This window comes from Gaeumannomyces tritici, assembly GCF_000145635.1.
Source record: "Gaeumannomyces tritici R3-111a-1 unplaced genomic scaffold supercont2.2, whole genome shotgun sequence".
Taxonomy (NCBI): domain Eukaryota; kingdom Fungi; phylum Ascomycota; class Sordariomycetes; order Magnaporthales; family Magnaporthaceae; genus Gaeumannomyces; species Gaeumannomyces tritici.
In genome coordinates this window covers 6,695,314-6,722,884 of record NW_008804546.1, presented here as the reverse complement: position 1 = coordinate 6,722,884, position 27,571 = coordinate 6,695,314, and the positions used below count along the sequence as shown (strand labels likewise).

Sequence of the window (27,571 nt, the reverse complement as noted above, 5' to 3'; positions counted from 1 at the left end):
AAATATTATAAATATGTAGTTACGACTAAAGTACCAAAAAAGAATGTTTAACGTAATATATTTTAAAACCGCTTTTATACCAGCAAACGGGCTTATTAAAAACTTCCCGCTTTACAAATTTAAAACATTTAAAGTTGCTTTAAAGTTATACGATTTTTAAAAACGGGTTGGCAAATTTAATACGCAGTTAAAAACTTTGGAATAAATACCAAAAGCATATAACGTTTGCATAAAAGCATAACGCAAATTCCTTTTATTAATTAATATAAAGCATGCCGGTTTTAAATAACAAAACGGCATTTAATTATAACGCGTGCAACTTTTAAAAGCGCTATACCTTTTTTTTGTTTATTTTTCCTTTCCATTTTAATTTTAGCCTTTACCCATTATTTGGTAAATAAAAGTATTTTTATAAAAAAAATAGCCCCAAATTATTGCGGTTTTAATGCCACTTTTTTAACCTTTTTCGTTATTATTACTATTTTCTTTTTTTTTAAAATTAAGCTACGAAAAGCAAAATTACTTTAACGGAAAGCTTTTTTATTCTTTTTTTTAGCTTTATCCTTTTGTTTATTGCCCGGTTTTGGGTAAGGCTCGAAAAAATAGCTTACTATTTTTTTAAGCTTTTTAATTTTAAAGCGAAAATTACCCAAAAGCTTTTTTTGGAATAAAGTAATTGCAATGCGCAATTAAGGCAAAAAAGGGAAAGGGTTGCAACGGTAATTGCTTTAAGCATATTAAATATACCGTAAAATATAACCATTCCAAAAAAAGCGCGCCATAAGCTTGTTGCTGCAAAAGCCCCAAAATTTTATTAAAAAGATTTTGGTGCATTTATTGCATGGGACCGCGTAAGAAATAATATTATCGGAAAAATTAATTAAAACGTTCCCGTTAAAAAAAAATTAACGGTTTTGCTAAAAGGAAAGGCCAAATAGCATTTTTTTAAGGATTAAAACGGAAAGGAAAGGGGTAATTAGCATAAAACCCGCGAAAACGGCTAAAAACGAATTAATTTAGCTATTTACCTTTGTTTTTTTATTTGCTTTGCGCTTTCGGGTATTGGGAAAAACGATAAGCCTATTGTTATTATCGTTATTTTTTTAAACGAACCAATTAACGAATTTATCGAAATTAAAATCGATTTTAATCGTTTAACGAATAGGCCAATTAAGCCCGAAACTTTTGCTTAATTTAACCGAAATTTAAAAAGTACCGGTCGGGTTAAATTAAAAATTAAAACGAAAGGTGCAAAAAGTAACAAAAATAATTAAAAATTCGAAAACGGTTACGGCAATATTAATTAAAGTTTAAATTAAAAAACGGTGCAAAGCTTTTATTCGTTTAGCATAATAAGCCCAATTAGCTTTAACCCGTTTAGCGCTTTCGGCAAACGCATGCGCTTTTATCGTTTTAATTGTTTAAGCGTTATTTTAGGCCTTTTTACGGGCAATTTGTTACTTTTGCGCGTTTTTTGTATTTCGTTGCTTATCCTTTTCCGCGGGAAATTTACTTTTTTTTTGCTTATCCTTTTCGGTTTGCTAGGTTTTTTTTTTTTTTAAATAATGCTTTTTCCGTTTATTTAATTTTAATTATTAAAATAGCCATAACCGTTTGCAAATTTGCATTATACGCGCATAAAACGAAATTAACGAAAGTGCAATAAATTGGTAAAAAAGCAAAAAGCTATAACTTATTTTTTTAAATTTAAGCTTGGTTAAGCTTTTTGCGCTTAACGCGCTTTTAAACGATTGTACGCGTTATTTTATTACTAGCAATACCCATTTTCCAACCAATTTGTTAATACCGTATAACGCTTTTAAAATATTACGCCGCCGCGCAAAGCACTTACAATTGCTTATTTTTGCTTTTGCAAAAATTTTTGTATTAGCAAAGGTTTAAACGATAAAAACGAAAGCGTAGGAATTTACGGATTAGTAAAGAAATGGTAATAAAAAGGAAAAAAAAAAAGGCCGGAACGAAATGGGAAAAAAAAGGTTTTAATTGTTACGCTTACCTTTTTCCGGTAATGGCTAAAGCATTTATTTCGTTACTTTTTATGGTTAAAGCATTTATTTCGTTGCTTTTGGCAGCGGAAAACGCTTGTTTCGTTACTTTTCGAAGTTAATGCGCTTTTACGGTTACCCTTTAAAAAAAAAACGTTTGCTTCGTTACTTTTTAAAGCTAATGCGCTTTTACAATTAACCTTTAAAAGCGCGGTAAGCTTTTAAATCCCATGCTATTAACATAGCAACCAATTTCCTTTTGTTTTATTTACAAACAACCCAAAAAGCTTGCTTAAAGGGTATGTTACAAAATAAATAGTATATATTGTTATAAAAAAGCTTTAAACATAAATATTAAATGCTTAAGGCATTGGAAAAGCGGTCCTTTTGCTTGGAAGCGTATAACGCTTCCAAGCGTTAGGAAGGAAGCTTAGTAAGCAAAGAGGATAGGGAATTACGTGTATATAAAAGGGCAGAGGCCTTTACGGGACCTTGCACTTTAAATCCTTTCTTCTTTAAAGCATATTAACCGGAATAGCCTCGAACCGTGCCTATCCCTTCTACCTGCAACAAGTAGCAAATAAGTAAGCGGCATTTTTTTAATTGTTACTTTTAGCGTTTTTTAACTAATTTACTGCATTATGCTAGCAATTAATACCTGGCCCGTAAATGAAAAACCCGTGCAATTTAGTACGTATAAAAACGTATATTTACGCAAATAAAATATTTGCGAAAGTTGGGTTACTTTTTTGTAAAGCGTACCAGCCGTACGCTTGCAAAGGTAAATGCAAAAGTTAAAGCTTTATTGCAAATCATTTTAAACCAAATACAATATTATAGCTTACTGTTACGGCCAATAACCACCACCTAAGAAACAGGGAAGGGTAGCTGCAAAAAAGGGCCGAGGGGATTAAAGTTACAAGACAGGAAAGTTACGTAATCTCGAAATCGACGGATTAGCGGTGCTAAGCCACTAATTCAAAGGCTCAGCAGGGTTAGTTGCCAAAACTTACTAATTCCGGCCTATTCGCTAAGCAACATTACGGATTCTTAAGGTATAAAAAGGAAAGGTTTCCTTTGTTTTAAATAGTTTTTAACAAATGCACCACCACTAATTAATTTAAATTAGCTTTTAAGTAACCCTTAAAGCAAGCATTTAAACCGCACTTAAATTACTTTGTAAATCCCTTCAAATTGTCAAATTACGTGCTATTGCTCGGTACTCCTTAAATGCCTTATTTTAAAAGCAAAGGCTTAACTGTAACACTTACCGTTAATTACCGCTTATTTACCGCCGCTTAAACAGTTTAAATTCGAGCTTAGCACTTTAATGTTTACCTTTTTCCAGTTATTATTTTTTTCCCGCCGCAAGCGGCTAGCTTGTAAAGTTTTAATTTCGCGCTAAAAGCGTTATTTTATAGCTTTTTAATAACCGTTTTTAAACGAGGTTCTACTTTCCCGCTTATTAAAAATATTATACTTCAACCTTTTAAAGGTGCGGGAGCAAACCACACCATTAACGCGTTACTTACGAAGAAGACGCGGAGGCGCAAAAACCTCGAAGGGAAAGAGTTTTCACCTTGCCTTACACTAAACAGCTATTGGCTGGAGGCATGGTTTTTACCTTCATGTAGTTAACCCGATCTGTAAAGCTCCCCATGAGCAATATAGCTCGAAAGGGGTAAATAAATATATATATATATATATATACTTCGACCTTTTTTTATAATTATTCCAGCGTTAGCAATAAATGTTACAGCGTATAAAAATAGTTTAATTTATAACCCGCGCGTGCAAAAAAAAAGGAACGGCGCTAATAAAAGTTTGTTAAATGTTATTAATAATTATTGCAAAAGCAATGCATTTTGTTAACCGTTTGCTTTTTAAATTAAAATTTGTAAAAAATAAAGCTTAAAAACGATTATTTAAATTTATTGCACGAAATACGCTTCCGCCGTAGCTTTACTAACCGGGCGGTTTGCCGGGTTTGTTTAATTTAAAAGGTTTTTTTACTGCTGGTATGCAATACCTTTTTGGTCGGCTTTTTTTACTAAATTTTGCTTATGGTAAAAATTAAAAATTTGTTTAAACTACCCGTTTTTTTATTAATAATTTAAAGTTTGCGCTAACGCTTTTACTAAAAAAAAAGCGGCTTTATATGTTAAAAACCAAATTCTTTATCGACTTTTTTACTTACAACCCCGATTTTACAGCTTTTGCACAAGCTATAAAGGCATTAAATCCAATAAGCCGCTTTTTTCTTTATTATATTATTTTATATTTGCTAACTTTAAGTGCAATTTAAATAAGAAACCAGCAAGTTAAGCACCCGTTTGCCCGTGCTTTAAAGCTTGCTAAGCCTGCTTTTTCTTTCAAAAAAGGCGGTTAATTACCTGGCTGCCCGGGCTTGCCTGGCAACCCGTTGCTACAGTAGCTAAAGTAAGTAAAATACCTTTGCCTTACTAATTTGGTGGCTGAGGTGTGGGCGTGCGTTATGCTAACTTTCACCCTTCGTCTTACCGGACGGGGGCTACAGGCGCTATTCCCAAAGGGGTCAGCGCTGGGCAGAATAGAACCACCCCATTTGCCAGGCACGAGCGGGGACCAGCGGCACTGGGCCTGGTGGCAGATCAACGGACGGCGTGGTTGGCGTCGGTCCACGTACCGCCCGCATCAACTCCAGCGCACGTCCAGCCTGTCCCGCAGGAAGCGCGGTTGGTTCATGTTGTTACATGCACTGATTTGGCACAATTGAAGTCGACGGCGGTCAGCATTCCTTGCAGCCCGAACGAGGACAACTGATGATATGAAAAAGGAAACAAAGAAAATCAATTCATTTTTGTTATCTCCTTCATTATTTCCGTCACTCAATCTGGGGGCCATTCCGGTCTTTCATTTGAGCCGATTACGGTGATCGGGTGACCATTTTGGACCGTATTTGGCGCCGGAGGGTGTGGGGGGGGCTGACCGGACCATTCGCTGGCCGGACATGGAGTTTGTGCACTTTTGGCTTGCACTGCGCAATGCTGGAGACAGCGAACGCTGCAACCAGCAGGGAGCAGTGGCACCAATTCTTGAGCAGGTACAGGAGTCTAAAAGATGAGCCATCAAACCTAATCGCCAGCTCCGGTCCTTTTCCTCTCTTCATTTCTCGCCGAATTCCAGGTCTCGCCGTCATCGATTTGTCGTTGGCGCTTTGGGACGAACATGGAGGGGCTGAGGGAGACAGCAGGCTCCAGAGCGGTTACGCGTCCAACCAAGCTGTAGGGGAGTCAATTGAGGGGAATTGGCCAATCGACATGGGCAGGCTTTGGCGAAACCTAGGCATCAATTGATTGCATTGATGAATGATGGCTGCCCGGACAAGCACGTGTTTGTGAGTCATATATACTTGGTGTTATCATCGTCAATTGTTGGGCACTTTCACCTCTCAATGCGAGTGAGCTGGCCTCCTTGGATGTCAACACATGCCCATCCTCGTTCCGACATGAAGTGGTGGGCAGACAAATCAGATGACGGCATTGGCACGGCGCCGCGTTAAGCCGAAACACTTTGCCGTTCCCTGCCCAAAGCCCTGGCTTGGCATGGATAGAAGGGGTATTTATCGATAAAGTCCCGAGCCTAAGAGGGTGGAGCTGGGCCAGGGAGGCAAGGGCTGCATGTACTCCGTGTGGGCACGGAGAGGTACCTAGACCCAAGGTCTCTCAGCCATGTACAGTACTGTACAGTTCCTGCCACCGCCTGCCCTCCCCCTCCCTCAGCTCCCGCGGCCAGAACATCTCGCGGCACCCGCAGCCAGCCAGCCAGCCAGCCAGCGAGCCTTCCCGGAGGCTAACCCGACGATCCCACTAGCCAAGGTAAGCGACTGTCGTTATCACCGATGAGCAACAACGGAGGAGCGGCTTCGTCGGGAGAGGCAGTCTGAGCAGACGGGTTTCCCAAAACCTCACCAACTGCTAACCCCCCGGAACAAGCGGATTTAGGAGACGTACGCACGCCCACGCCCACGCCCACGCCCGCATGCCAATACGGTCTGCCTGTCTGCCTGGAAAGGACGTGTCAGATTTCGCTCCCAGCCTCGGAAATGGCGGGAGCCCTGAAGCGAAATCCGACCGTCAAGCCCTCGGTCAGCCCAGGCCTCCTCCACAGCGAAATACCCGCGGGGTTCGATCGAGTGAGACGGAGCAGATAGCCAGACAGCCCTCCCCGATACCTTTATCATCAGATCCCTTTATCGTCATGTTGGTCGCGGGGATGCCTCTTTTGTCCTCCCCCCCCCCCCCCCCCCTTTTGTGGGACATTGGTCGGGATAAAGCTGCCACTACCATTAATGGTGGCACCGCACTGATCGCCCTCCAGGGCCTGAGCTGCGCGTGCGTCTGCCGGGTTTCCAATTGGCAAGGCGAAAAGCTTGAGCCTCTGGTCCGTTTCCCAGGGATTGGGCCAAGCAACGAGCAGCCCGTCCCCTCCTCGCAGCATACCCACCGAGCCACCCAAGAAGCACCCAAGAACCACACCACCCCTCACAGGGCAGAAGCATGTGGACAGGAAAGGCAGGTTGCATGCAGCCTGTCCCCCCCTTCCCACCCCCCTCGAATTGGGCTTGCAAGGGGTGAGAGGGAAGAGGCCCTGCAATGGGGTCTCCTTTCCGTCTCTTCCTGCCACGAGCGGCGGCCGGCGGTTCGAGACGTGGACCTTTGTCACTTGCCGGATGCGACTCCGCAGGGTGGCTGCTCAAGCGATCATGGCCGGGGCAGCCGCGTAGGCGAACCCAGAACCCAGAGCCTCTCGCATCTGCCTGCGGGTGGCTGTCGTGTGGCAGTCGAACCGTCTCGACGCCTGCTGCCACTGATGCAGGTAGCCGTCCGCCGGCGGCTCGTTGGTGGGGTTGAACAGGTTTGTTGTGCCTCTTGTTCTTGGAAAGGGGGGTGTCCTGCCCACATCGCTGCAATGTCACAGCAGAGTTCCGAGTTGGGCGTTGCCGGAGCAGTTGGAACCTTGGGCTCTCTGTTGAATCCGTCACCAGCACTTCTCCCACACACACAGACACACACCCACACACACCCACTTGCCCATCAAACACACATCCCTTGGCGCTTGCCATGGGCGCTTCTGCCCTTCGCCATCTGTGCTACTGCCGCTACCCCTCGATTTCCTTGGCGTCCGCACTGATAGCGGGGTGTGATGGCGGGCGGCCGGTGGTGAAGGATATCCCAGAACGGCACCACCTGACCATCCTTGGTGGTCGTCGACATCCCCCAAAACACCCCACGCTCCGCCGTCTTGGGTGTGTTTGACATGATCACCTTTGCAGCCCTCGTGGACAACCCGCTTGAGACAGGAACGCCAATTGGTAGCACGTGCACGCTCTGATTGGGCCGGGTCAGATAACCGTCACGTCCATCCGCCTTGGCGGGCATGTCTGGTTATCGATGCCACTCAATGGAGGGGGCCGGCGATTATCGTTGAAATCTCGGACGACTTTTTTTTTTTTTTTTGCTTCTTCTTCCTCTCGCTCTCCCTCACCCAATCCCTGCCTGCCGCCCGGCCGGTTCATGGCGCCGCGCCCCGATGATGGCGAGTCCTCGCTCCTTCGCGCACCCGAAACCCCACAGTTGGGCATTGACGAGCAGCAGCCATGCCCCAGATTACAGCGTCGGTCGCCAGCAGCAGCATGCATACAAGATGCATGGCCAACAGCGACAGCAGCATGCAGCCTCCCGATCGGAAATGCAACCGCCCGATTAGAATGGCGGTGGGCGTCGCCCTGGACTGCGGCAGTAGCGCGGCACAAGGGTACTCTTGAGAATGTCCAGACCTTGAGGCCATTGACAGATGTCACTGCATATCTCTACCCCCCCATACGATACTTGTCTATCTATAGGTACCCAAGTAGAGAAATAAACGGCCCCCAACGGTGCAGGTACCCAAAAGTCTCGGTTGGGATCAACACCCAAGCATGCACCTGGAAACGCGCGCTGCACGAAAAAACCTGCAGAGAGGCCACACGGGGGTTGGAATATCATCGTCTTGGGCACATCACCAGTCGCCCGCATCAAGGGCAACTCTGGGACAATCTTTGTACGCTCAACGCAGCAGCAGGGACATCTCCCAGTCGTGAAGTCGTACAGACAGCACGCTTGACATGCTTTCCCACCTCCCTCGCTCTGGCGGGGTCTGCGGAGCGTTCGTTTGCCCTCGGTACCTCTTTCCTATCTGGAAGCTGCCTGTTCGTTCCTGAACTCCTCAGCTGTTGTGAGACGGACGCTTCCAAGTGCGGAGTTGTTCGTTACCTAGGTAGGCTGACTGACGGGGGGGAGAAGACGCGGACAGATAGATATCAGGACCTTGTCCGACGGCGTCGACCGGGGGCCCTGCGCCTTGTTTTTGTGTGCGCGCATGCCGTGCTACTCCAGACGCCCACTTGCTGCTGCTGCTGTTGCTGCTGTTGCTGCTGCTGCATCGCCGCTTTTGCCCCGGATTTCACGTTAGCCCTTACCCTCCTCCCCCCCTCCATCGTCCCGTGCAGCCAGCCGTCGGGCAGAAGCGGGTGTACTTGCTGGTTCTTCTTGCACTTGATATGCATGTGTTTTTGTCCTTCCCCCGTCTCCCCCCCAGCCAATGCCAATCGCCCCCCTTGGTCGTAGCGGGCTAGCCGTCAGCCCCGCCGCGCCGAGATATGGATAGTCGTCTGCGGGACGGCCAACTTATGGGTGGGGAGGAGGAGCCGAGGTTTCCGGACTGCTCTTGGTTGAGACGCGACGCCCCTGTTGTTTGTTGACCTGTGCGTGCCCGTCTCGGCGTGCAGATGGTGCCAGCTAGTGTGCGGTCGGAGGCGGTCACGCGTTCCCCTCGTCAAACGTTGATGTTTGCGGGGGTTCGGTTCGGTAGGTAGGTAGTTGACGAGGCAGGCATTGCTGTTTGTGCCTCGGGCGGCGATGCCCGAATGCTCGGCGTAGGCATTCGTGTCGGCTCCGATTGTTTTTCTTTTTCTTTCTTTCTTTAGATAATGCTAGCCAATGGAAACATACCGTATCATGGTATCGAGACATGGAAAGAGCCCAAACCCGACATTGAGTTTGCTGATCCGTCAAAGCTGCTCTCGGCCAACTTGCCGGCGGGTCAGGTCGAGTCGAGTCGAGTGGGCCATTGATCCATTGATCCTTGACTTTTGACAAGGCCGCGACGATTTTATGGGGGACCCCGTTTTTTTCGACCCCTGGGGTTTCCTCCCACTTCGAAAGGCCGCACGTGGTTTTGCGTCTTGTGATTGACTCCTATCTCTTCCTTCCAAAAAGCCACCATGCCCGTCGCAGTTTGCATACGCAAGCCCCGAACATGACTCCATCTCTGTGGCATGTGGGCCTGCGATGGTGCTTCGTCAACTTGCTGGGCCGACCCCTGGAAACGGCCCTGGAGCCCTCCTCGAAACATGACGCGCGCCAAACGCAGCCCGCGGAGGCCGAGCCACGAGAAGAAGCCACACAATTCCCCTTTCCAAACCTCCGTCGGACATCTATCTCCCCCCCCTCTGGCTTGGTCTCCTCTCCTGCGTTGTGGACGAGTGCCTGGGATCAACGCCTTGGTCGCATTGAAATCTGTGCCTGGTGGACGGGAAAGGTACCTGACCGGCTTTCCCGCTATATCGGAAGGAATCGACCGTTTGCTGACGAGCTGGGCGCCACACACAACCCATCCTATAATGTTCCATCTTGACTGCACACTTCTCCTATTTTCCTTGTCGAGATAGGCCTCAACAACTCTCGGTCTATACCGCAATCTCTTTTCCCCGTCCGGCCGCGTCAGCTCGGCTATAGCCCCTTCTATATTTTCTTTTTTTTCGTCCCTTTCTGTCCCCTTGCCTGTCGTCCTGTCCCATCCTCCTCTCCTCCAACCGAATACGACTTGAGATGATGGATACATCACCGGCAAAAGACATGGGTGACGACGGCGACGGCTCTCTGCGGCGTGCGGTAAGGATGATCTTGGCCTCGTGAAGGGAATCCAAAACGCAAAAAGCATCCGTTCCCACCGGGGCTTGGCCCGGTTCGGAACGCAGACAAGACGACCTTGGAAACAAAGAACAGACGGGGGCTGATGGCATCACACATTATATCTTGACATGCTCAGTGCGACCAATGCCGAATCAGAAAGGTGCGTACACTCATGTTCATGCTGCGAGCCGGCTGTGCTGCCAGGCAAGATAAGAAGTAGGCGGGCAGCTTGGGCTTACACACTCTACGGGAAACGTCCCCCGGCCGGCGCCGTTTAGATACGGTGTGACAAGGCCACGCCATGCTCCAACTGCAGCACAGCCAGGCGCCAGTGCTCGTCAACCGGCATCGGCCAGCGACCCAAGGAGCCGCGCCAGAGGGTCCTCATTTCCACCCAGTAGTAAGTCCTGGTGGTTTTTTTCTTTGAGCCTCTCTTTCGTCCACCCGGCGTTCCCTCGTGCCCCTTTTCAACCTTTTTTTCTTTCGGCCACCGGGACGCCCCGGGTTGCCGGGTCCGCGGGAAGGAGTTGACCCACCCCTCGCTGCCGAGGCCGTCCCCTTGCCCAAGTGGATGTGGGTGGTGTCTTGTTAGGGCTTGTCTTGCCAAGAAGGCTTTGCCAAATATACTTGCCGTTCCCGCAAGCCGAGCCAGCCCTTGGAGCGCCACGCCACTGCTTCGGCTCTGCATCTTGGCCTGGGCTGGCTCGGGTGGGTGGCAAATAATGGTGCCCCTGTCCTGCAGCCCGCTCACCACTGGTCTTCATCTGCGTACACTACCGGTCTTCATCTGCGTATAACCGGCCCGTCATTTCCCCATGGCCTCCAGACTAACCACGGCCCCTCCCTTCGGCCTCGACGACACACAGCGAGAGGAAGATTGACCAGATCGAAGATCGGCTGGGCCACATCGAGCAGCTCCTGCGCAGCCTGCCCGCCCTGATCCAGCATGGCCACCAGGGCGGGGCCGCCGCCATGTCGTCGGACCTCGCCGAGGCGCGCCACACGCCGCCGGCCTCGTGCCAGTCGCGCGACCTGACGCCGTCGCTGGCCGAGGAGTGCGGGGCCGGAAGCGGCGGCTGCGTCGACGAGGCCGGCGGCGAGTGCAACGACGACGACGGCGACGACGGCTACACCGAGTCGCCCTTCCAGGGCGAGTCGTCCATCACGGCGCACACCGTGTTCGCGTCCGAGTTCCTGCACCACGCCGTCGGGCGCACGTCGCTCGACTCGAGCCTGGACCCCAGCATGCACTCGGCCCTGACGTCGCTGCAGCAGATCGTGCACATGCAGCGCCGCACCTCGACCATGGCCGAGATCCGCTTCCCCAACCAGAAGCCCCTGCCCAAGGGTGGCCTCAAGGACCTGCCCATGCCGCCGCTCAGGGTCGTCGTCGCGATCCTGAGGGAGCTCAAGGCTAATTCCGCCTCCCGTTCGTGCCCAAGCGTCCCCCAATCGTCGTCGTTGTCATCATCATTATTGTCATCATCATCAAAAGATCCCCCACAGGCGGGAGGAGGGGGAGGTCCGTCGTCGTCGTCTCGCTGCGCGTCCTCGCCCTCCAACTGCTCCCCCTGCCCCTGTGACACAAGCCGCCTCGCCAGCCACCTCAGTCTGCCGCTGTCCACAAAGGCCACGCCTTCCCATGCACCACCACAACCACCACCACCACCACCCCTAGCGGCGGCGGCGGCGGCGGGGGGACCACCACCGCAAAAGATGGAGGGGCTAACACGGGCCATACACCCCTTGACGCTGCTTCCAGAGTTCACGCCCGTCAGCTTCACCCTCATGTGCTCCTTCATCAGCGTCGAGGAGTTCACCGAGCACTGCCGCCGCGTCTACTTCGCCACCGAGGACTTTTCGCAGGCGAGCTTCATCATCGCCGTCGCGGGGCTCTTTTACATCCTGCAGGAGCGCGCCTGCACCGAGCAGGCGCGCGACCCGGCCCTGGCCGCCGACTACCAGCGCTACGAGGCCATGTGCCGCGACAGCCTCGAGACGGTGCTGGCCCACTTCAGCCTCATCCAGCCGGCCAAGCGCGAGAACGTCGAGGCCCTGATGCTCGGGTCCAGCTACGCCATCGAGATTGCGAAGCCCTCGCTCGCCTGGCAGCTCAACTGCGCCGCGAGCCAGCTGTGCATGACCATGGGCTACCACCGCGCCCAGCCAGCCCCGTCGGAGAGCCAGGAGCAGCAACAACAACAGCAGCAGCAGCAGCAACAACAACAACAACAACAACAACATCAACAACAGCATCAACAACAGCAGCAGCAACAACAACAGCAACAACAGCAGCAGGACCCAAATAACCCAGGCAGCGGCTCCGTCTTTGGCAGCAGCAGCAGCAGCAACAACAACAGCAGCAGCGGCGCCCGCGAGGCCTACGAGCAGTCCAAGCGCCTCGTGCTCTTCTGGTTCACCTACACGCTCGACAAGGGCCTGGCGCTGCGGCTGGGGCGGCCGTCGGTGATACAGGACTACGACATCACGGTGCCCTGGCAGGTCGGCCGCATCCGCGGCTGGGACGACTACCGCGACACGCTCAACGTGTGGATCCGCCACGCCCGCGTCCAGGGCCGCATGTACGACGAGCTCTACAGCCCCGCGGCCCTGCGGCGGCCCGCCAGCGCCCGCGCCCGGACCGTCGTCGAGCTCGTCGCCGAGCTGCGCGAGCTGCGCGTGCTCGTGCTCGCCCTCCAGGCCGAGCGCAAGCCCGACCCGGCCCGCCCGACCTTTGACTCGGCCCTGGTCGAGATTCTGGCAAAGTCCGACGACGTCTCGTTCCTGAGCTCCATCGCGCTCTGCTACCGCGCCATCCCGCCCGACGTCCCCGTGGTACCCGCCGGGCCCGGGGGAGGGGGAGGGGGCCGTAGCGTCTCAGGCACCTTTAGCTTCGAATGCATCGACGCCGCCCGCGAGTCCATGGCCGCCCACCAGGCTTGTATGCAGCTAATGGCCGAAAGCAAGGATATGGCGGCGGCTTACGTGCACTGGTACGTTATCCCTTTTTTTTCCCTTCCCTTTTTTTCCCTTCCCTTTTTTTCCCTTCCCTTTTTTTTCCCTTTCCTCCTTCTTGGAGCCGTTGCGCCATTTGGCTGCCCCGCACTTTTCTTCTCCGCCTACCCTGCACCCACCCTGTACCCACCCTGCACTTCCTGCACCTACCCTGCACCTCCTGCACCTCCTGCACCTCCTGCACCTCCTGCACAAGTCGGGCGGGATATTTAAATGCGTCGTCCTTTGTATTGCAAATACTAACCACGCAACATACCTTTAGGACCATCCTGTATGCCCCATTCATTCCCTTTATCGTTATCTTCTGCCACGTTATCGAAACAGCCGACGTGGAGGACCTAAGCCGGCTACACCGCTTCACGGCCGGGCTCGAAGGCCTGGGCGAAGTGTCGGAACCCATCAGCAAGCTGCACCGGCTGTGCAACGCGCTTTCAAACGTCGCAAACATGTACCTCGAGACCAAGAGGAACGCAGCCGCCGCCCAGGCCGCCCAAATGGGTAGCGGCGGCGGCGACGGCCAGGTGGTGGGCGGCGCGGGTGCGTTGCAGGACCAGACCATGTACCCGGTCGGCATGGAGTTCGACATGTACCTGCGCGACCTGGGCTTCATGCCGGGGTCCAATGGCGGCGGCGGCGGTGGCGGCGGCGGCGCCGACGTTGCCGGGCAAATGCAGACGGCGGCGGCGGCCCAGGCTGCGGGTGGCGGCGGCGGCGGCGGCATGGACATGTTCCACAACGCGCAGCTGGGCGACTGGTTCTCGAGCAACCTGTCCATGATGGGCATGCTGGAGAGGGACTTGTCGGGCTTCACCCCTCCCAACAACTGGCCGGCCACCACGGGTCCAAACGGGCATCACCAGTAGTAGTGCATGTGTTTGTTTCTTGTACTTCTTTCCGTATTCTTGTTTTCTTCCTCCTCTCTGTCTTGATTGCCCACGGGCCTGCGTCGCGTATTATGTCTTCTGTGTCCTTCGGCAAGCTGGCCGAGATGGGTCTGAATTAGTCGACTGGGGAAAGGTCTTGTAAACTAAACCATGTAAAATGATCATGATTCCTTACCGCTCATAAATCGTGTAGTCGTATATGTCATGCGAGATTGTGAAGCTGGCCGGACCCTCACGCGGTCGGGAACCGCGGGTTGTACGTGTTGTAGCCGTCGTCGTCGTCGTCGTCGGAATCGCTCTCGGCGTCTTGCTGGTCCGCGTCCTCATCCTGGTCGGCCACGCTCGTGCAATCCGTGTAGTCGGACGCGGCCGGCGTCGCGAAGCCCTTTGACCAGGCGACGACCGAGTCCTTATTAGAGACTGGCGAGCCGCACTCGGGAGTCGCGACCGCGGCGGCGGCGGCGGCCTTGTCGGCGGCGGTGACAACGGGCACAAAGGCCGCCTTGAACCCGGACTTTTTGAAGCCGCCCTTCTTGAAGCCTCCTCCTCCACTTCCACTTCCACTTCCACTTCCACTTCCGGTCCCGATCTTGACGCTGACGACGGCGTCGGCCTTGGCCTCGGCCCTGCGGGCGCGCGCGGCGGCTCCCGGGTCGCGCACCATGGCCTTCATGTCCTTGAGGCGCTGCTTGTGCGTGTGGTCGTAGGACGAGAGGTGCGCCTCGTAGTCGTTCATGCGCGTGTAGCCCTTGGAGCAGAGCTGGCAGTAGAAGGACTGCAGCGCCTCGCGCGCCGACGACGTCTGCGCCGGCGGGAGGGTCTGGTGTCGCTGCGGGCCGTGGTGGGATTGTGAGCGAGGATAGGGATAGGGATAGGGGGAGTAGTAAGCGATGTCATTGCGGGGTGTGAGACTTACCCGCGACATGGTGGGCGAGGAGACGACCGTCTTTGATGTAGATGTAAAGATGATACAGAGCGGTGCAGCCAGCCGAGTTACCGTATTGTGGCCGCGTGAGCCCGGCTGCTCGTTCGGCGATTGTGTTCTTGGTTCTTGTGTCGAGGCTGGTGGTTTGTGATTGATGTATTGTCCTGGGCCGAGCTTGGAAGCTTAGACTTGCTCTGTAATTGTGAGAAAATATGTGGTTACCCACCGACCGGGTCCACTACGTGGGGTGAAGAGAGACTGATGTCAGTGGTTTGCGTCTGTGGCCCCTTGTCAACGGCCCGCTCCCCAAGACATCCCACCAAAATCAGCACCCACTCGGCGTGCAGCCATTGAGAAGAGCTCCCAACAACAAATCCAAGGGCCTCGAGGCATTGTCCACCCTCCACCGAACGCCCGTTGGAGGCCGACGAGACCGGACCCGAGAAGCAAAATTCAAACCTTCAGCCCTCCCTCTGCGGCAAAAAAGGTGGCAGCGAAACCATCAGACGCCAACCACAAGCCATGGACCGGTACTCGAGGTCCTTGCGCCGGAGGGCGTCCCAGGACACCATCTTCTCCATGCTGGAGCTCGAGCCGTCGCCCATGGACGTCGAGACCGACCTGCCCGACCTGCCCGAGAAGGACAGCGCCAGCGCCGCGTCGACAAGATCCAGGGGCGCCAGCTCAGGCAGCACCACCGCCTCGCTAGGCCTGAGCGGCACCGGCCAAGGTCCAGTATGGTACTGTACGGCCCCCTTGTATCCTCAAGCTTGCCCTCCCCTCTTCCTCCCCTTCTTCCCCCCATGTCGATCCTACCAACTGACCTTTTTTTTTTTTCCTTTTTTTTCACCTACTCCCTAGTGACACGGGTCCAGCGCTGGTCCTCCTATACCTTCACCATCTTCGCCTCGGTCCACTTCGCCACCACGTCGCTAGTGCCGCTGCTCACGCGGTCCGTCGCCGCGTCCGAGTCGTACCTCCTCCTCTCTCGCGAGATCTACCAGACGCGCCTGTCGGAGCCCCTCCTCGTCGCCGTCCCTCTGGCCGCCCACGTGGCCGCGGGCATCGCGCTCCGCCTCGTGCGCCGCTCCCAGAACCTCCAGCGCTACGGGGGCGCCACGCCCGCCATGCTGCCGCAGCACCACGCTTCGGCCGCCGGCAAGCAAACACACCCTCACCACAACCACCACCGCTACAGCCCCTGGCCGGCCGTGTCGACGACGGCGCTGGCGGGCTACGGCGCGTGCGGGGCGGTCCTGGCGCACGCCGGGGTCAACCGCGTGCTGCCGCTGCTGGCCGAGGGCGACAGCGCCGACGTGGGGCTCGCCTTTGTCGCGCACGGCTTCGCGCGCCACCCGGCGCCGTCGTGGGCCGCCTACGCCGCCCTCGTCGGGCTGGGCGTCGGCCACGCCGTCTGGGGCTGGGCTCGCTGGCTGGGCGTCGGCCAGGCCGCGTCGTGGTCCGGCACTGTTGTTAGCCGCTCCGAGATGGTGGACGGCCGCGTCCGCAAGCGCAGGAGGAGGTCATGGCTGCTCGTCAACGCCCTGGCCGCCTCGGCCGCCCTGCTGTGGGCCGCCGGCGGCCTGGGCGTCGTCGCAAAGGGCGGCCTGACGCCCGGCTGGGTCGGGGACCTATACGACGGCCTGTATCAGAGGGTGTACCTGTGATGGAGGGTTGGATCGATGGTGGTTGCATTACACCGAGGTTATTGGGTTTTATAGAGCAAGCAATGTACATATCGATTCGTCAGAGCGACGGCGGCCAAATAAAAGATGCAGATCCCGGGAACACGCTAGGCCCGGTGGCGTCCCAACGCAAAGCAATAATCATCGCATCAGACTCAGGTTATGTGTGTGTATAGGTGCTTTGGGGGCTGCCAAGCTCCAAGATTGCTCCACACATCTCGCCCCTCAAACGGTAAAGTCCAGCATATCCCACGGCACCCCCTGCCTGACCGCGTCGTCAAAGATCCGGAGCTTACCCTCCGTCTCGCTCACTCCCAGGTTGGCCACCCGCAGGGCCTCGGCCGCATCCGCGGCGGCGCGCCCCAGCAGCGCGACGTGGTCCCACATCTGCGTCACGTACGCCTTGGCCTGCTGGGTGTGGGTGGTGAACTGGTCCAAGGTGCAGCCCTCGTCCTCGCACAGCCGCCGCGTCTCGGCGTCGACCCGCGCCTGCTCCGCCACGGCGTGCTCCCACGCCGCCACGTGCGTCCTCTCTTTCTCGTCGTCGTCGGCCTGGGCCTCGGCCCGGGCCTTTTCGCGATCCACCAGCTGCAGGAAGAGGTACTTGCGCATGTAGCTCTTTGCGGCCGCATCGCCCGTCATACCTATGGGTGGCAGTCCCGCGGGGTCCATCTTGGGATTCGGCGATGGCTTCTGATCGGCCAAGGTGGGTGGGGAGCGGCGGAATGTCCGAGAGGGCTGCAAGTCCCGCGAGAGAGAGAGAGCGGTGCAGAGCTGTGTGGTTTCCGACGGGTTATGTGGCCGCTTTGGTGTAGGATGATGGAGAGAGTTTTCACAAAAGGGAGCTGCAACTTCTCGGCTAGCCAGCGCTGCCTTTTTATGTGTGGCTGTCGAGAGTGATTCCTATACGTCCCGTCTTCATAGACGGCGTGAATGGCTTCTCCCGTCGGCCTGTATCACCTCGTGCGCCGATGCATGGTTGAACACGGGAGCCACGAGGACCGACCGTATTGAACGTAACGGTAAAATAAAAGTAGAGAGTGGGGGAACGCCCCTATTAGGTATGTGCTGAAAGTATGCCATCACAAGGCCTGTCGCCATCAAGTCTATCTATAGCTGGCGCTTCTAATGCTGTACAAAGCAAATGCTGAGTGTGCGGGTCGCTGGGAGCGACGGCATGCAATAACTCCAAAGCAAAAAGTAACGAGAATAACACAAAAGGGAAAAGGGTGATAGCAACGAGAAGAGAACTCCAACTTTTGCAAGAGGAACCAAAGAAACAAAGAAGACAGTGCTCTTTTTGTAAACCCAGAAAACAAAGGAGACGAGCAAAGGCCCACATAGGCCGTGCTCAGAAGCTCAGGAGCCCGCTCCTCCTCTTGCCGAACGGGTACACGATGAGGGCGCTGAGGAACAGGCCGACGGTGAGGCCGATGGCGACCTGGATGACGTTGAACAGCACGCTAAAGGCGTTGCTGTTCATGTTGTGTCCCAGGGAGCTCGTGGCGGCGGCCCCGGCCCCGGCCAGCGACGTGATGTTGACCTCGGTCCCGTTGATGAGGACCGTCATGTTGGACCGCGTGATCTGGTTCGCCGTCTGGATGCCCGCCAGCAGCGAGCCGCCCGCCGCCAGCCCTCCGGGCACCTGCACAAAGATCGCCGGGAGCATGGCCGCCGCCGCGAGCCCGTAGCCGATGCTGCGTGCGCGGGCGGTGGGCGCCGCCGCCTCCGACTTTCCGTCCCTGGCCTCCTTGTCGTGGTTGTCGTGGTTGTCGTTGTCGCCGTCGTCGCCGCCCTTCTCGCGGCCCTCGGCGCCGGGCGAGGGCGGTCGCGATCCGGCGTCCGAGGTGTGGGCGCTAGCCGCGCGCTCCTGGACCGTGTACTCGTCGGCGTTGGGCCGCGTGGCGGTGCGGCCGCGGAGCTCGTTCCGGCGGCGGCTGACGCTGGAGAAGCGCGGCCGGACGCGCGCCTCCCACCAGTCGAGGAAGTCGAGCCAGGCGTTGCGGACGTGGCGGCCGAGGCGCGAGTAGAGGTTGGCGAGGATGCCCACGGTCAGCGCGCCCAACATGTTGGAGACCTGGGAGGCATTGACAAAGAAAGTAGCCGAGTACGAGTTGACGCAGTAGCCAGCAAAGGCAATAGTGAGCATCACGGGCGTCTGCCTCCACTTGGCCTGGTTGATGATGCAGAGGCAGAGCGTAAAGATGGGAACAAAGAGGAGGTTCCAGTTGCGGTCTAGGGGTTTCTCGCAAAAGGGCTTGGACGACGCGCCCTGCCGATCCAGCATGCCATACAAGGCAGTGCCGATGGTAATGCCGTACCCGAGAAACAGTGTGTAGATCATGGCGTAGACCATGCGGACGGAGCCGGCAACGATGTTGTGCGATTGCAGCTCGAGGGCAGCGCACAGGACCATGTAGCCTGGTAGGATGAGGGCGATGGAGCTCTGGGCCAGGGCAGAGAAGCAGAAGATGTACTCGCCGTTGTACCGGATGGAGCCAAAGGCGCGGGAGAGGAAGGACATGACGATGGCGGCGCTGACCTCGGAGACGTTTGCATACATCTCATTTGAGGGGACGAGGATCAGCTGCATGATGCCGAGAAGGCAGCCGAGCACAAAGGCTATGGGCATGTCTATGAAGCTGCCCTGGAAGGCAAAGGGAGCGACAGTGGCCGAGGCGAGGCCGTAGATGGGCACGCGCACCCAAATGCCGTACTTGAGGTCCCTCTTGAGGATCTCGTCCAGGCGGACGGTGGCCTCTTCGACTCCCATCTTGTCGTGGATAACCTCCTTGTAGATGGCGTGGACGTCGCGCAGCTTGCCCAGGTTGACGCCGTGGCGCACGCGGACAATCTTGACTTCGGTCGTGTGTGTGGAGCTGTCGTCAAAGGAAATAAGCATGCAGCCCGGCATGTACAGGAACTGGCCCTCGATCTCGAGCACGCGAGCCGACATGGTCATGTACTCCTCCAGCCGGTGCGTCGGCGCCCCGTACGACATGAGGGCCCGGCACAGCTTGACCAGGAACTTGTGCCGCGAGAGGATCTGCGCAATGTGTTTGGTGATGCGGATCCTCTTGTCGGCCTGGGACGGCTTGGGAGGCTTGGGCGGTTTGGGCGAGCCGCCGAAAAGGCCTGACCGCCTCTTCTTGGGCGATGGAAGAACGGGTTCCTTGCCGATCTTGTCCGCAACGCTCTCCGAATACATGCTGGATCCCGGGGCCATGAGCGTCGAGGTTGACTTCATCAGCTCGCCCAGGGTCGACTGCGACTGGCGCTTGTGGTCTCCCGGCGAGGAGGGCCCGCCATGGATGTTGCTCCAGATGCCACTGCTGGGCCGAGAGGGCCGCGGAGACGCGGGCGTCGAGGGAGCAGCAGACCCCGGAGGGGACGCATTGGGCGTCATGACATTGGGCGTAGCCGTTCCTGGCGTCGAGCGGCCGCTGTTACCGCCACTCTCGTTGTAAAGCTTGAGAAGGGTGCCCAAGATGCCGCCGTGGTATCTACCCGGGCGGGGCACGTACTCGTCGCCGTCCGCCTGCTCGTGCGTCGGGGTCGACGCCCCGGAGCGAACGCCGGACGGGGGCTGGTAGCTAAAGTACTCATCGTTCGGGCTGCTTCCCTTGCCGCTGCTGACAGCAGGTCGCCCTCCGGCACCCTTGTACTTTTGTGCGCGTCGGGTATGTGTGCGCACCAGGTTCTCGGCTGTGAGATGGGACCCCTTGCGTGCCCGCACACGCCCATTTCCGGCCTGGCGAGATTCTTGCTCCCGGCCCGAGGCCCGTCCCTTGTCAGCCCCTATCCCAGGGCCCGCGGCCCGACCGCCAGCCTCAAGATCCTCTTCATCGGTGTCAAAGGAAGCACGACGGGAGGCATATGGGGACGTGTAGTTCTCGACGCGGGCGGCCAGGTTGTGGGCACGCTCGCGGGCGGCCAGACCGGACCTGTGCTGCCGCTCGCCCAGGTTCAGCTCGGCTAGGTCCGCAGCCTGTCGGATCTCTGGTACATCATAGCTGGTGTTGCGCCGGAGCGCAGGTCGTGGGGGCTGCAGCGGCGTTCGCGCTCCAGTACTTGTGGCTGACGAGCTCGCGATGCCAAGGCCGCCGACCGTCGTGGCCGTCGTACCGTCTGGCTGGGTCACGAGCTGGCTGAGGGCTCGGCGCAGCTCCGAGGCATCCGGTGCCCCGACTTGTTGACGTGCCTGTTGCTGCTCGGTGGGCGGTGACGGCCGTGGCGTGCCGAAGGGGTCGGGTTCCGCAACGGAAGCAGACTGCATTGTCATCAGGGGCTGCTGGATGTTACCGTCGTCGACGACGATGCTCGGGGGCCTGTCTCGATCATGGAATCCGACTCTCTTCTTCTCCCTTCTTGCTGGGGTTGCTGTTCCCGTGGCCGGGGACGGGTCTCGGCTGCCACCGCCGGGGTTCGCCGAGGACGACATTGCGTCTTGTTGGTGCGGGCTGGTCGGTGCCCGGTGACGATGCTGTTTAGGTATGCTTGCGCAGCTCTATGTGCGCGTCTGGGGATTGCGTTGGCCGGTTTCTTGGGCTCTCTTGGGCTCTCTTGTATTCAATCTCTGATGGTCTTTGGCCTCGTGCCCGGTTCGGCGGTAGGATATCCTCCTCGGTGGTATGTAAAGCTCCTCTTGCTCACGGCTATCAAGTGTCGAGAGACGGGCCTTCTTCGTGTCGTCTTAGTGAGTAGCTCGCCATTTCTGAAGAGGAAGGTGTGTGTAGGGTGTCGCGAGGGGTGGGGGGGTTCTTGCACAGGAATGAACGAGTTCACAAGGGCAAGATGATCCGACCAGAAGCAGGCCGCGGAGGAGGGTGAGGAGCTGGGTTTCTTGGGGATTCTTGGTATTTCTAGGCGCTCAAGATGCAGTGTGCGTCCCTCTTTTTTTTCCTCCTTTCCCGGGCGGGCGGGGAGCACTGGGCCCGGGAGAGTGGTGACATGGCCGGCGTGGTCGCGGGTCCACAGTATTTGCATAGAAGATACCAGGTCGAGAATGGCATTCGTGCGAGGCGCTTTCTCGTGTCCCAGCTTCCTCGCTTGCGGCCCTTTGCAAAATCAAATCTTGGGTGGAGGCGCGAGTCGACCAGCTCCAGTTTCGCAGGCCATGAGGTGGGGGTTACAGTGCCGCTTGTTACTGTACTGGTCCACCGGCTCAAGGAACAGCGTTCCCATTAGTCACGGATAGTGGCCATTCATGCCAGGGACCAGCCTGTCGCGGATAAGCCGCACGCCACATGAAGCAGCCCTTCGACCACGGGACGTAGCATCCATGGAAGCATCTCGCCTGTCGTTCCCGCTGCCCACTTTGCCGGTCCAGGGCTGTCTCCTCCTCGAGCCGGCAGTGCTGCCAAGTTTGTTTTGTTTGACGTCCCACGAGGCACCCCTGGTGGCTAGTTCCGTTATTCAGTACCCTGGGCTTGGAGTTTACTGGGCACAGCACCTAGCCAGGGACCAGTGCTAGCTCGCTTGGCGCGTGGCCACCATGGCCATCGGGCTGCAAGCTCGCGGCTCTGCACGGCGACGTGAAAGTCGGCCCGATCTATTACTAGCCGCTCAACGAAACACTCCGCGTAGCTAACAGCGACGGACGGGAACATGCGGTGTCCGTCACCGACCGATCTCCCGCATCTACCAGTACAGTAGCACATGCGATGTTGCCGAAGCTTGGTGACCAAGCAACACTGAGCTGGCTGGAAGCGCTGGCAATCCGTCTTGGATGACGTAGGGGGCCACTAGGGCTTTTCAGGGTTCCAATGGCTGAACAAAATGTCATGTCAGGTCAGCAGGGTTGAGCGAGAAAAAAAACATCAAAAGCTTGGACCCAACCTTCCCTTTTTGGCACCCGAGGATGCCCACGGCAGGCCGGAAACTTGGCCCGCCACCAAATCAGGTCCATCAATGACTCAACTGGTGCGACAACCGTTTGGCCCCAGCGGCGACAACAAAATGATCTGCTATGCTTGTTGGGGTTGCTCTTTTTTCTTTTCTTCTGCTCGTCTCTGCTCGTCGTCGTGACACAGTCTCCAAAAAAAGACAAAAGATGTCTTTTCCCTGCTGCACCCTGGCACCAGTACTTGCAATTCCCTGCGTGACGCTTCGGCCCCTCCGAAAAGGATTTTCCAGCGGGCCGAAAGGATACCCCTGAGCGCGATGGCTTCTGTTGTGGCTTTCGGGTTACCTATTTGGGCCTTCCCTAGCCTCAATTCACCTTTTTTTTCTGCCCCTGGCATGGATCTCACAGACATTTCCTCCGGCCCCTGAGACGCAACGACATATCGCTGCCCAACCATCATGGCTTCCTCCAGGGGTACCAAAACCCAGGCTCCGCCCTCATTTGCAGCGCCAGACAAAAGAAATGGACCAGAAAAGTCGAGGACAAGCAAAAAAAGAAGAGAGAAAGAAAAAGAACACAAGTCTCGATGGGTCGGAAATGGAGGTTGCAACCATGGTGGACGGAGACTTTCCCGATGCCGCCTTGAGAAACAAGGTGAACCTGGTCCCGGACCGCTTCCGTCATGCCGTCCAATATCCCCGATGGGGTGATGGTCGCCTCAACGAGTCGGGTTAAATCCCGAAGGTCCAGAGTCGAGGTCATGTTGACAATATGTGTAGAATTTTCCGCATGGAAAGCCAGCCATGTAACCAGGACAGTACCCTCGCCGTCCGCAGGTAGATGGGTGCCCGATGCCATATGTCGCGCCAACCACTGTTGGGTCTCGTATGCAAATCTCTCCCTGCGCGCATGTAGAAGCGATATTCCAGTGTCGGCGGTGCGCATGGAGCGATTCTATCTTCCATGGAGTCAGTCTAGATTCGGGGATGGAACCCGGCGGCCTCGAAAGACTCCAACAGTGGATGTAGGCTCCCTTACCTTAATGACTCCCCGGTATCAAAACAAAGTTTCGAACCGGTCCATGCCAGGAAGTCCAGGTCGGTCGCGCGTCGTGGGAAGGTGGACGCGACCCGCCGCAAGCACAGCCGCCCGCTCCACCGAGTCCACTGCTGCGTGTCTGGGGAGGGACGATGTCTCGGATTGACTGGGCGAGAAGCCTCCCCGTCTCTGCCGGCGCCGTGTGTCGTGGCCGCGCCCGCATCCAGGGTGTGGGACCGGCTTCCGGCTGGGAAACCCCGACTATGTGCGGCTTACAAACCCGACCGCCGTGCCTAGCGCCGGGCTATCCTCGTATACGACCCGCCTCCCACTCGGTCCAGGCCCTTCGGCTTGCCGGGCGGTGCTGCAGCGCCGTCTGCCCGCTTATCACGAAGCGGGGTCCAAGTCTCGGTGCCAACCGGCAAACACGGCACGGGCTGGCTAGGTACACGCCGTGCGCACATTGCTAGAGAAAGAGGTGAAACGAATACTATCTTTACGCACTGGCAAGAGTTATGGGTGACAAACCATGCTGAATGCTGGTGTCGACTGGATGCATGAATGTGTGGCAATCACGAATCTTTGGAGCGGACTGAGGATTCCCGAGGGCGTTGACCAACCAGAAAGCCGCCCTGCCAGTCTGCCACCATATTTACTGCTCCTTGTCTGCTGCTAGTCTTTCTGTTCCTCGGGGCGGGCATGGTGGCGTGAAGACATAGTTTACGTGAGGCAGACAACAGGGGAAAAGGGAATCGATTAAAGGCTAAACGCCAAAGGACATTAGGGCGTAAACTATAAACAAGTAAAGGTATAAGCTATGGGGAATACAACGGCGTGCAGGAGGTATCTAGAAACGCAGAACGCCACAAAAGGAAGAAATTAAAAGTCAGAAAGAAGGAGTTAGGAGGGAGTTAACTTTGTGTGCTTGCGTGGGTGCGATGACGGAGCAGTGCAGAAGTGACGGCCGAGCTCGTGGTTGGACAGAGACTCCTCAAGACTGATTACTCCTTCCTTGCGCTGGCCTCGAGAAGAATGCAAGTATATCCATATGCAGCCACCGCTATACCCTATCGACGAACCGTCTCGGTCCACACCGGCAGCCACAAGAACAACAAAACGCCCATGGTCGCAAATATGGCACCGCTGGCCAGGCTCTGGACGACGATCTTGGTCTGCAGGCGGCGCAGGTGCTTGTCCTTGACCTTGAGCTTGCGGTCAAAGATCATCAGCCTCGACAGGGCCCTGAGCAGGGGGTTCTTCTTCTTTCGGCGGATCTCGGCGGGCGCCGCCAAGGCCGGGGCGTTGGGGTTGGGCTTGGTGATCTTGCCGGAGGCGCCGGTGCTGGAGGAGTTGGTGCTGCTGCCGCTGCTGCTCGTGTTCTTGCCGTTGCCGTTGCCGTTGGTGCTGCTGCCACCGTTGGCGCCGCTGCCGGGGTGCTCGATGCCCTCGCCGTCGTCGAACCGCTCCCAGGGGAGGGGCTGGCGGCGCGAGAAGAGCAGCAGGAAGAAGCAGCTGCCCCGCAGACCCGAGAGCACGAGCGACATGCCGACCCACCACAGCGGCCAGGCGGCGAAGGCCTCCCAGCGCGAGTGGGTGCCCATGCCCGGGTAGAAGGCGCGCAGGAGCAGCAGCAGGAACCCGGCAGTGGTCAGCGCGATGCCCAGCGCGGTGGCGACGCACACCGTCTCGTAGGTGCCGTTGGCGACGCCGAGCCTGACAAAGTTGCGGTGCGAGCAGCTCTTGAGCAGCATGTACGCGTGGTCGGCCATCGGCCGTAGCACCTCCGGGTCGATGTAGCCGGCCGTATCGGCGCCCTCCGGAGACATTGGCGTGGCTGTCGAGGCGGCCGAGGCTGCGGTGTTGCCGACGCGCTCCTGATGCTTTTGCAGTGCGTGCAGGGCCGTGTTGCGCATCGAGGACGTAATGTTGAGCTCCTTCTCAGAGCCGGGGAGGAGGTAGGTCTTGATGACGGCGCGCAGCTCGGCGCTGGGGCCCAGGTTGGAGGTGAAGAGCGAAGACGAGACGGCCGAGGAGCCATCACTGCTGTTCGGCTTGGAGGATAGACACCTGTCACCGGCGCACTTCGGCTGGGGCGGCATGAAGTCGCCCATGCCATCAACTGTAGCGCACAGAGTCACGTTCAAGCTGATGAGGTGGGCGATGTGTGCCAGTGTATCGGGGCCTATGGGAAGAGGGTGGCATTTTTGTGAGCGTGTGATCAACAAGCCGACGACGACAGGAAAAGGGGCGACTCACCCATCTCAGGATCCCACGACATCTGCGACGTGTTCACCGACGGCAGCTTCTCTAGGACCTGCGCAAACACGCTGCCTTCCCTCGACTCTTCTGCCGGGTCGACGGGCTCGGGTTCCTTCTCAGCGGGCTTGTTCTTCATGGCCTTGGCGTAGGCAAGCTCGTAGTTCTTGAACCAGACGTAGAACTCTAGGTTTTCCGGTGAGAACTCGATGTACTTGAGATACATGTAGAAGTCGTACAGTGACATTGGGCTACCTATGTCTCGAGAAACAAGGTCAGTTATCATAGCCATCCTTGCTGGACATGGATGCTTCCGAGAGTCTCTTACATGTCTTGTTCGCCAGGATCCTCTCCAGGCGTAAGCGGCTCGGGATGGCAAGCCTGGAGCGGCCATCGGGACTGAAGCTGCGCTGGCCTGTGCTGATCTGGGCCGAGTATTCCTTGATGTCTCTGTACTCGGGCTTCTTGTACCACACCATCCACGACGGGAGAGGCATTTTGAACGTGGCGCTGGGTGGACTGAGGGGGGGGGGAGGAGGGTGCGTGGCGGGGAGAGGGAGGCAGAAAGGGCCAGGGAGCAGGAGGGGTGCGAACGAGCGGCCTGTATATGTAGAGACTTGCGCCCCCAAAGTCCAGCGCTTGTGTCGGTGCGACGCCTTGCACGTCACACTCCCCGTCGTACAGGCATTCCCCGGCTGCCTGCTCGAGGTACATACTGTAGTACCGCGGATACAGGCGATCTGCTAGATGGTGCACACATGCTGCGACAGGGGTGCAGGCCCGAGGCTCGGGGCCGACCGATCATAATCTTAGCAGGGGTTGCTCCCACTTCCTTTGGGATTTCGACTGGAGGTGTGGCGTTGAGCCGGCGCGGCCGCTAGCCGGGGGTTGTGTAGTCGGCCCACGGAGAACGCGGTGCCTCCCTCGTTGCCACTGTACGTGCGCCTCCGTGACATGCTGGTTTCTTGGCCAAGCAAGAGTTGAAGCTGGCGGTTGGATGCTTCTGACGACGGGGCGGTTCTTAGCTCAGGCAGGCACTTCGTTTGTGCGACCTAGTGCAACCAAACGACAACCACGTGGAACAGGCTCTTACCGTTGGCCGGCTCTCCTCTTCGCCCGCCCTTAGACCCTGCAGGAAGAGCAAGGTGCAGACCACGAGACAGGACATGGGTCTGTGCGGGTGGTGTTGCCATTGGAACGGCTGTCAAGTTTCAGGCGAAGAAGGACAGACGAGGGGCGGGCTAGGGCAGCTGCAACTGCAGCTGCAAGATGCAAACCTATGCGATGCATGCCGAATCCGGACAAATATATGGGAACGTCCTGCTTGCTCGGCAATGCCCTGCGGCGAATCCAAGGGAGCTGAGTGCTGTGTATTGGATAATTCATGCGGGGCACGGCAGCGAGCGCCGCTTTTCAGGCCAAGCCAGGGACACCCATCTCGCCGTGCGCTAGGGATTGCTGATTGGGTGTTTGGACAGAGCGTTCGGCGCTATTACCCTAGTCCAGGGCCTAGGGCGGCGCCCTGCCCGAGAAGGAACTAGGAAAAAGAAAAGAGATGAGCCGAGCGGGTGGCGCTACCTGGCTGGGCCGGCGTGGTCGACCATCGATAGTCTGAGGAGCATGGCACAACCACCTCACGGAAAGGAGAAAAAAAGCAACAGTCCCAAGACGTCTTCTGTCGATCCCCCACACTGGTGCCGAACTCGGCGTCCATGTGCCGTCGCCATACCTGTTGGGGCGCTTTGATGCTCGGTCAAGGGACCAATTGCTTCTTGCTTTTACTGCTTGGGCCACCCAAGATGAACGCGATGGTCTATGATCCTAGTTGCTTTTGAGTCTATATTTGATCTCAGTTAAGGAGAAGATCGGCAACAGGGGCCAGCAAGGGGAAAACCTTGGTTGACAGCTGGCATGGGAGGAGAG

At 56.2% G+C, this 27,571-nt stretch overlaps 8 protein-coding genes across 8 annotated transcripts; 2 read left to right on the top strand and 6 right to left on the bottom strand.

Moving 5' to 3' along the window:
* Window positions 1-1,595: 1,595 nt before the first annotated feature.
* On the bottom strand, window positions 1,596-4,932 carry GGTG_04840 (hypothetical protein; the record flags this gene model as incomplete). Its single annotated transcript, XM_009222637.1, has 14 exons — window positions 1,596-1,740; window positions 1,853-1,867; window positions 2,018-2,033; window positions 2,116-2,224; window positions 2,279-2,345; window positions 2,642-2,806; window positions 3,020-3,029; window positions 3,278-3,289; window positions 3,539-3,563; window positions 3,631-3,723; window positions 4,101-4,143; window positions 4,204-4,231; window positions 4,400-4,545; window positions 4,916-4,932. The coding sequence occupies 14 exons, from the start codon at window positions 4,930-4,932 to the stop codon at window positions 1,596-1,598; spliced, it is 891 nt and encodes a 296-aa protein (XP_009220901.1).
* Window positions 4,933-6,740: 1,808 nt separating this feature from the next.
* On the bottom strand, window positions 6,741-7,426 carry GGTG_04839 (hypothetical protein; the record flags this gene model as incomplete). Its single annotated transcript, XM_009222636.1, has 2 exons — window positions 6,741-6,951; window positions 7,092-7,426. The coding sequence occupies 2 exons, from the start codon at window positions 7,424-7,426 to the stop codon at window positions 6,741-6,743; spliced, it is 546 nt and encodes a 181-aa protein (XP_009220900.1).
* Window positions 7,427-10,972: 3,546 nt separating this feature from the next.
* Window positions 10,973-13,878, top strand: GGTG_04838 (fungal specific transcription factor domain-containing protein; the record flags this gene model as incomplete). The annotated part of the gene is made up of 3 exons (XM_009222635.1): window positions 10,973-11,429; window positions 11,763-12,993; window positions 13,278-13,878. 3 exons carry the CDS (start codon window positions 10,973-10,975, stop codon window positions 13,876-13,878), a joined length of 2,289 nt encoding a protein of 762 aa, XP_009220899.1.
* GGTG_04837 (hypothetical protein) lies at window positions 13,217-14,985 on the bottom strand. The gene is made up of 3 exons (XM_009222634.1): window positions 14,816-14,985; window positions 14,075-14,728; window positions 13,217-13,994 (listed from the first exon to the last, which is right to left on the bottom strand). The coding sequence occupies exons 1-2, from the start codon at window positions 14,822-14,824 to the stop codon at window positions 14,132-14,134; spliced, it is 606 nt and encodes a 201-aa protein (XP_009220898.1). The 5' UTR covers window positions 14,825-14,985; the 3' UTR covers window positions 13,217-13,994; window positions 14,075-14,131.
* Window positions 14,986-15,141: 156 nt separating this feature from the next.
* On the top strand, window positions 15,142-16,662 carry GGTG_04836 (hypothetical protein). The gene is made up of 2 exons (XM_009222633.1): window positions 15,142-15,569; window positions 15,686-16,662. The coding sequence occupies exons 1-2, from the start codon at window positions 15,347-15,349 to the stop codon at window positions 16,489-16,491; spliced, it is 1,029 nt and encodes a 342-aa protein (XP_009220897.1). The 5' UTR covers window positions 15,142-15,346; the 3' UTR covers window positions 16,492-16,662.
* Window positions 16,442-17,556, bottom strand: GGTG_04835 (hypothetical protein). The gene has a single exon (XM_009222632.1). It carries the CDS (start codon window positions 17,179-17,181, stop codon window positions 16,735-16,737), a length of 447 nt encoding a protein of 148 aa, XP_009220896.1. The 5' UTR covers window positions 17,182-17,556; the 3' UTR covers window positions 16,442-16,734.
* GGTG_04834 (hypothetical protein) lies at window positions 17,489-21,606 on the bottom strand. Its single transcript, XM_009222631.1, has one exon. The coding sequence runs from the start codon at window positions 20,948-20,950 to the stop codon at window positions 17,861-17,863; it is 3,090 nt and encodes a 1,029-aa protein (XP_009220895.1). The 5' UTR covers window positions 20,951-21,606; the 3' UTR covers window positions 17,489-17,860.
* Window positions 21,607-24,126: 2,520 nt separating this feature from the next.
* GGTG_04833 (hypothetical protein) lies at window positions 24,127-27,014 on the bottom strand. Its single transcript, XM_009222630.1, has 4 exons — window positions 26,742-27,014; window positions 25,977-26,651; window positions 25,649-25,903; window positions 24,127-25,574 (listed from the first exon to the last, which is right to left on the bottom strand). The coding sequence occupies exons 2-4, from the start codon at window positions 26,143-26,145 to the stop codon at window positions 24,460-24,462; spliced, it is 1,539 nt and encodes a 512-aa protein (XP_009220894.1). The 5' UTR covers window positions 26,146-26,651; window positions 26,742-27,014; the 3' UTR covers window positions 24,127-24,459.
* Between the last annotated feature and the right edge of the window lie 557 nt (window positions 27,015-27,571).

Bases quoted from the DNA above. Each gene is read 5' to 3' on its own strand.
- GGTG_04836 (XM_009222633.1), top strand. From the start codon at position 15,347: ATGGACCGGTACTCGAGGTCCTTGCGCCGGAGGGCGTCCCAGGACACC. The intron at 15,570-15,685 runs GTACGGCCCCCT...CCTACTCCCTAG, and splicing joins CCAAGGTCCAGTATGGTACT to TGACACGGGTCCAGCGCTGG.
- GGTG_04835 (XM_009222632.1), bottom strand. From the start codon at position 17,181: ATGGACCCCGCGGGACTGCCACCCATAGGTATGACGGGCGATGCGGCC.
- GGTG_04834 (XM_009222631.1), bottom strand. From the start codon at position 20,950: ATGTCGTCCTCGGCGAACCCCGGCGGTGGCAGCCGAGACCCGTCCCCG.
- GGTG_04833 (XM_009222630.1), bottom strand. From the start codon at position 26,145: ATGCCTCTCCCGTCGTGGATGGTGTGGTACAAGAAGCCCGAGTACAGA. The intron at 25,904-25,976 runs GTAAGAGACTCT...CTCGAGACATAG, and splicing joins GATCCTGGCGAACAAGACAT to GTAGCCCAATGTCACTGTAC. The intron at 25,575-25,648 runs GTGAGTCGCCCC...CTCTTCCCATAG, and splicing joins GTCGTGGGATCCTGAGATGG to GCCCCGATACACTGGCACAC.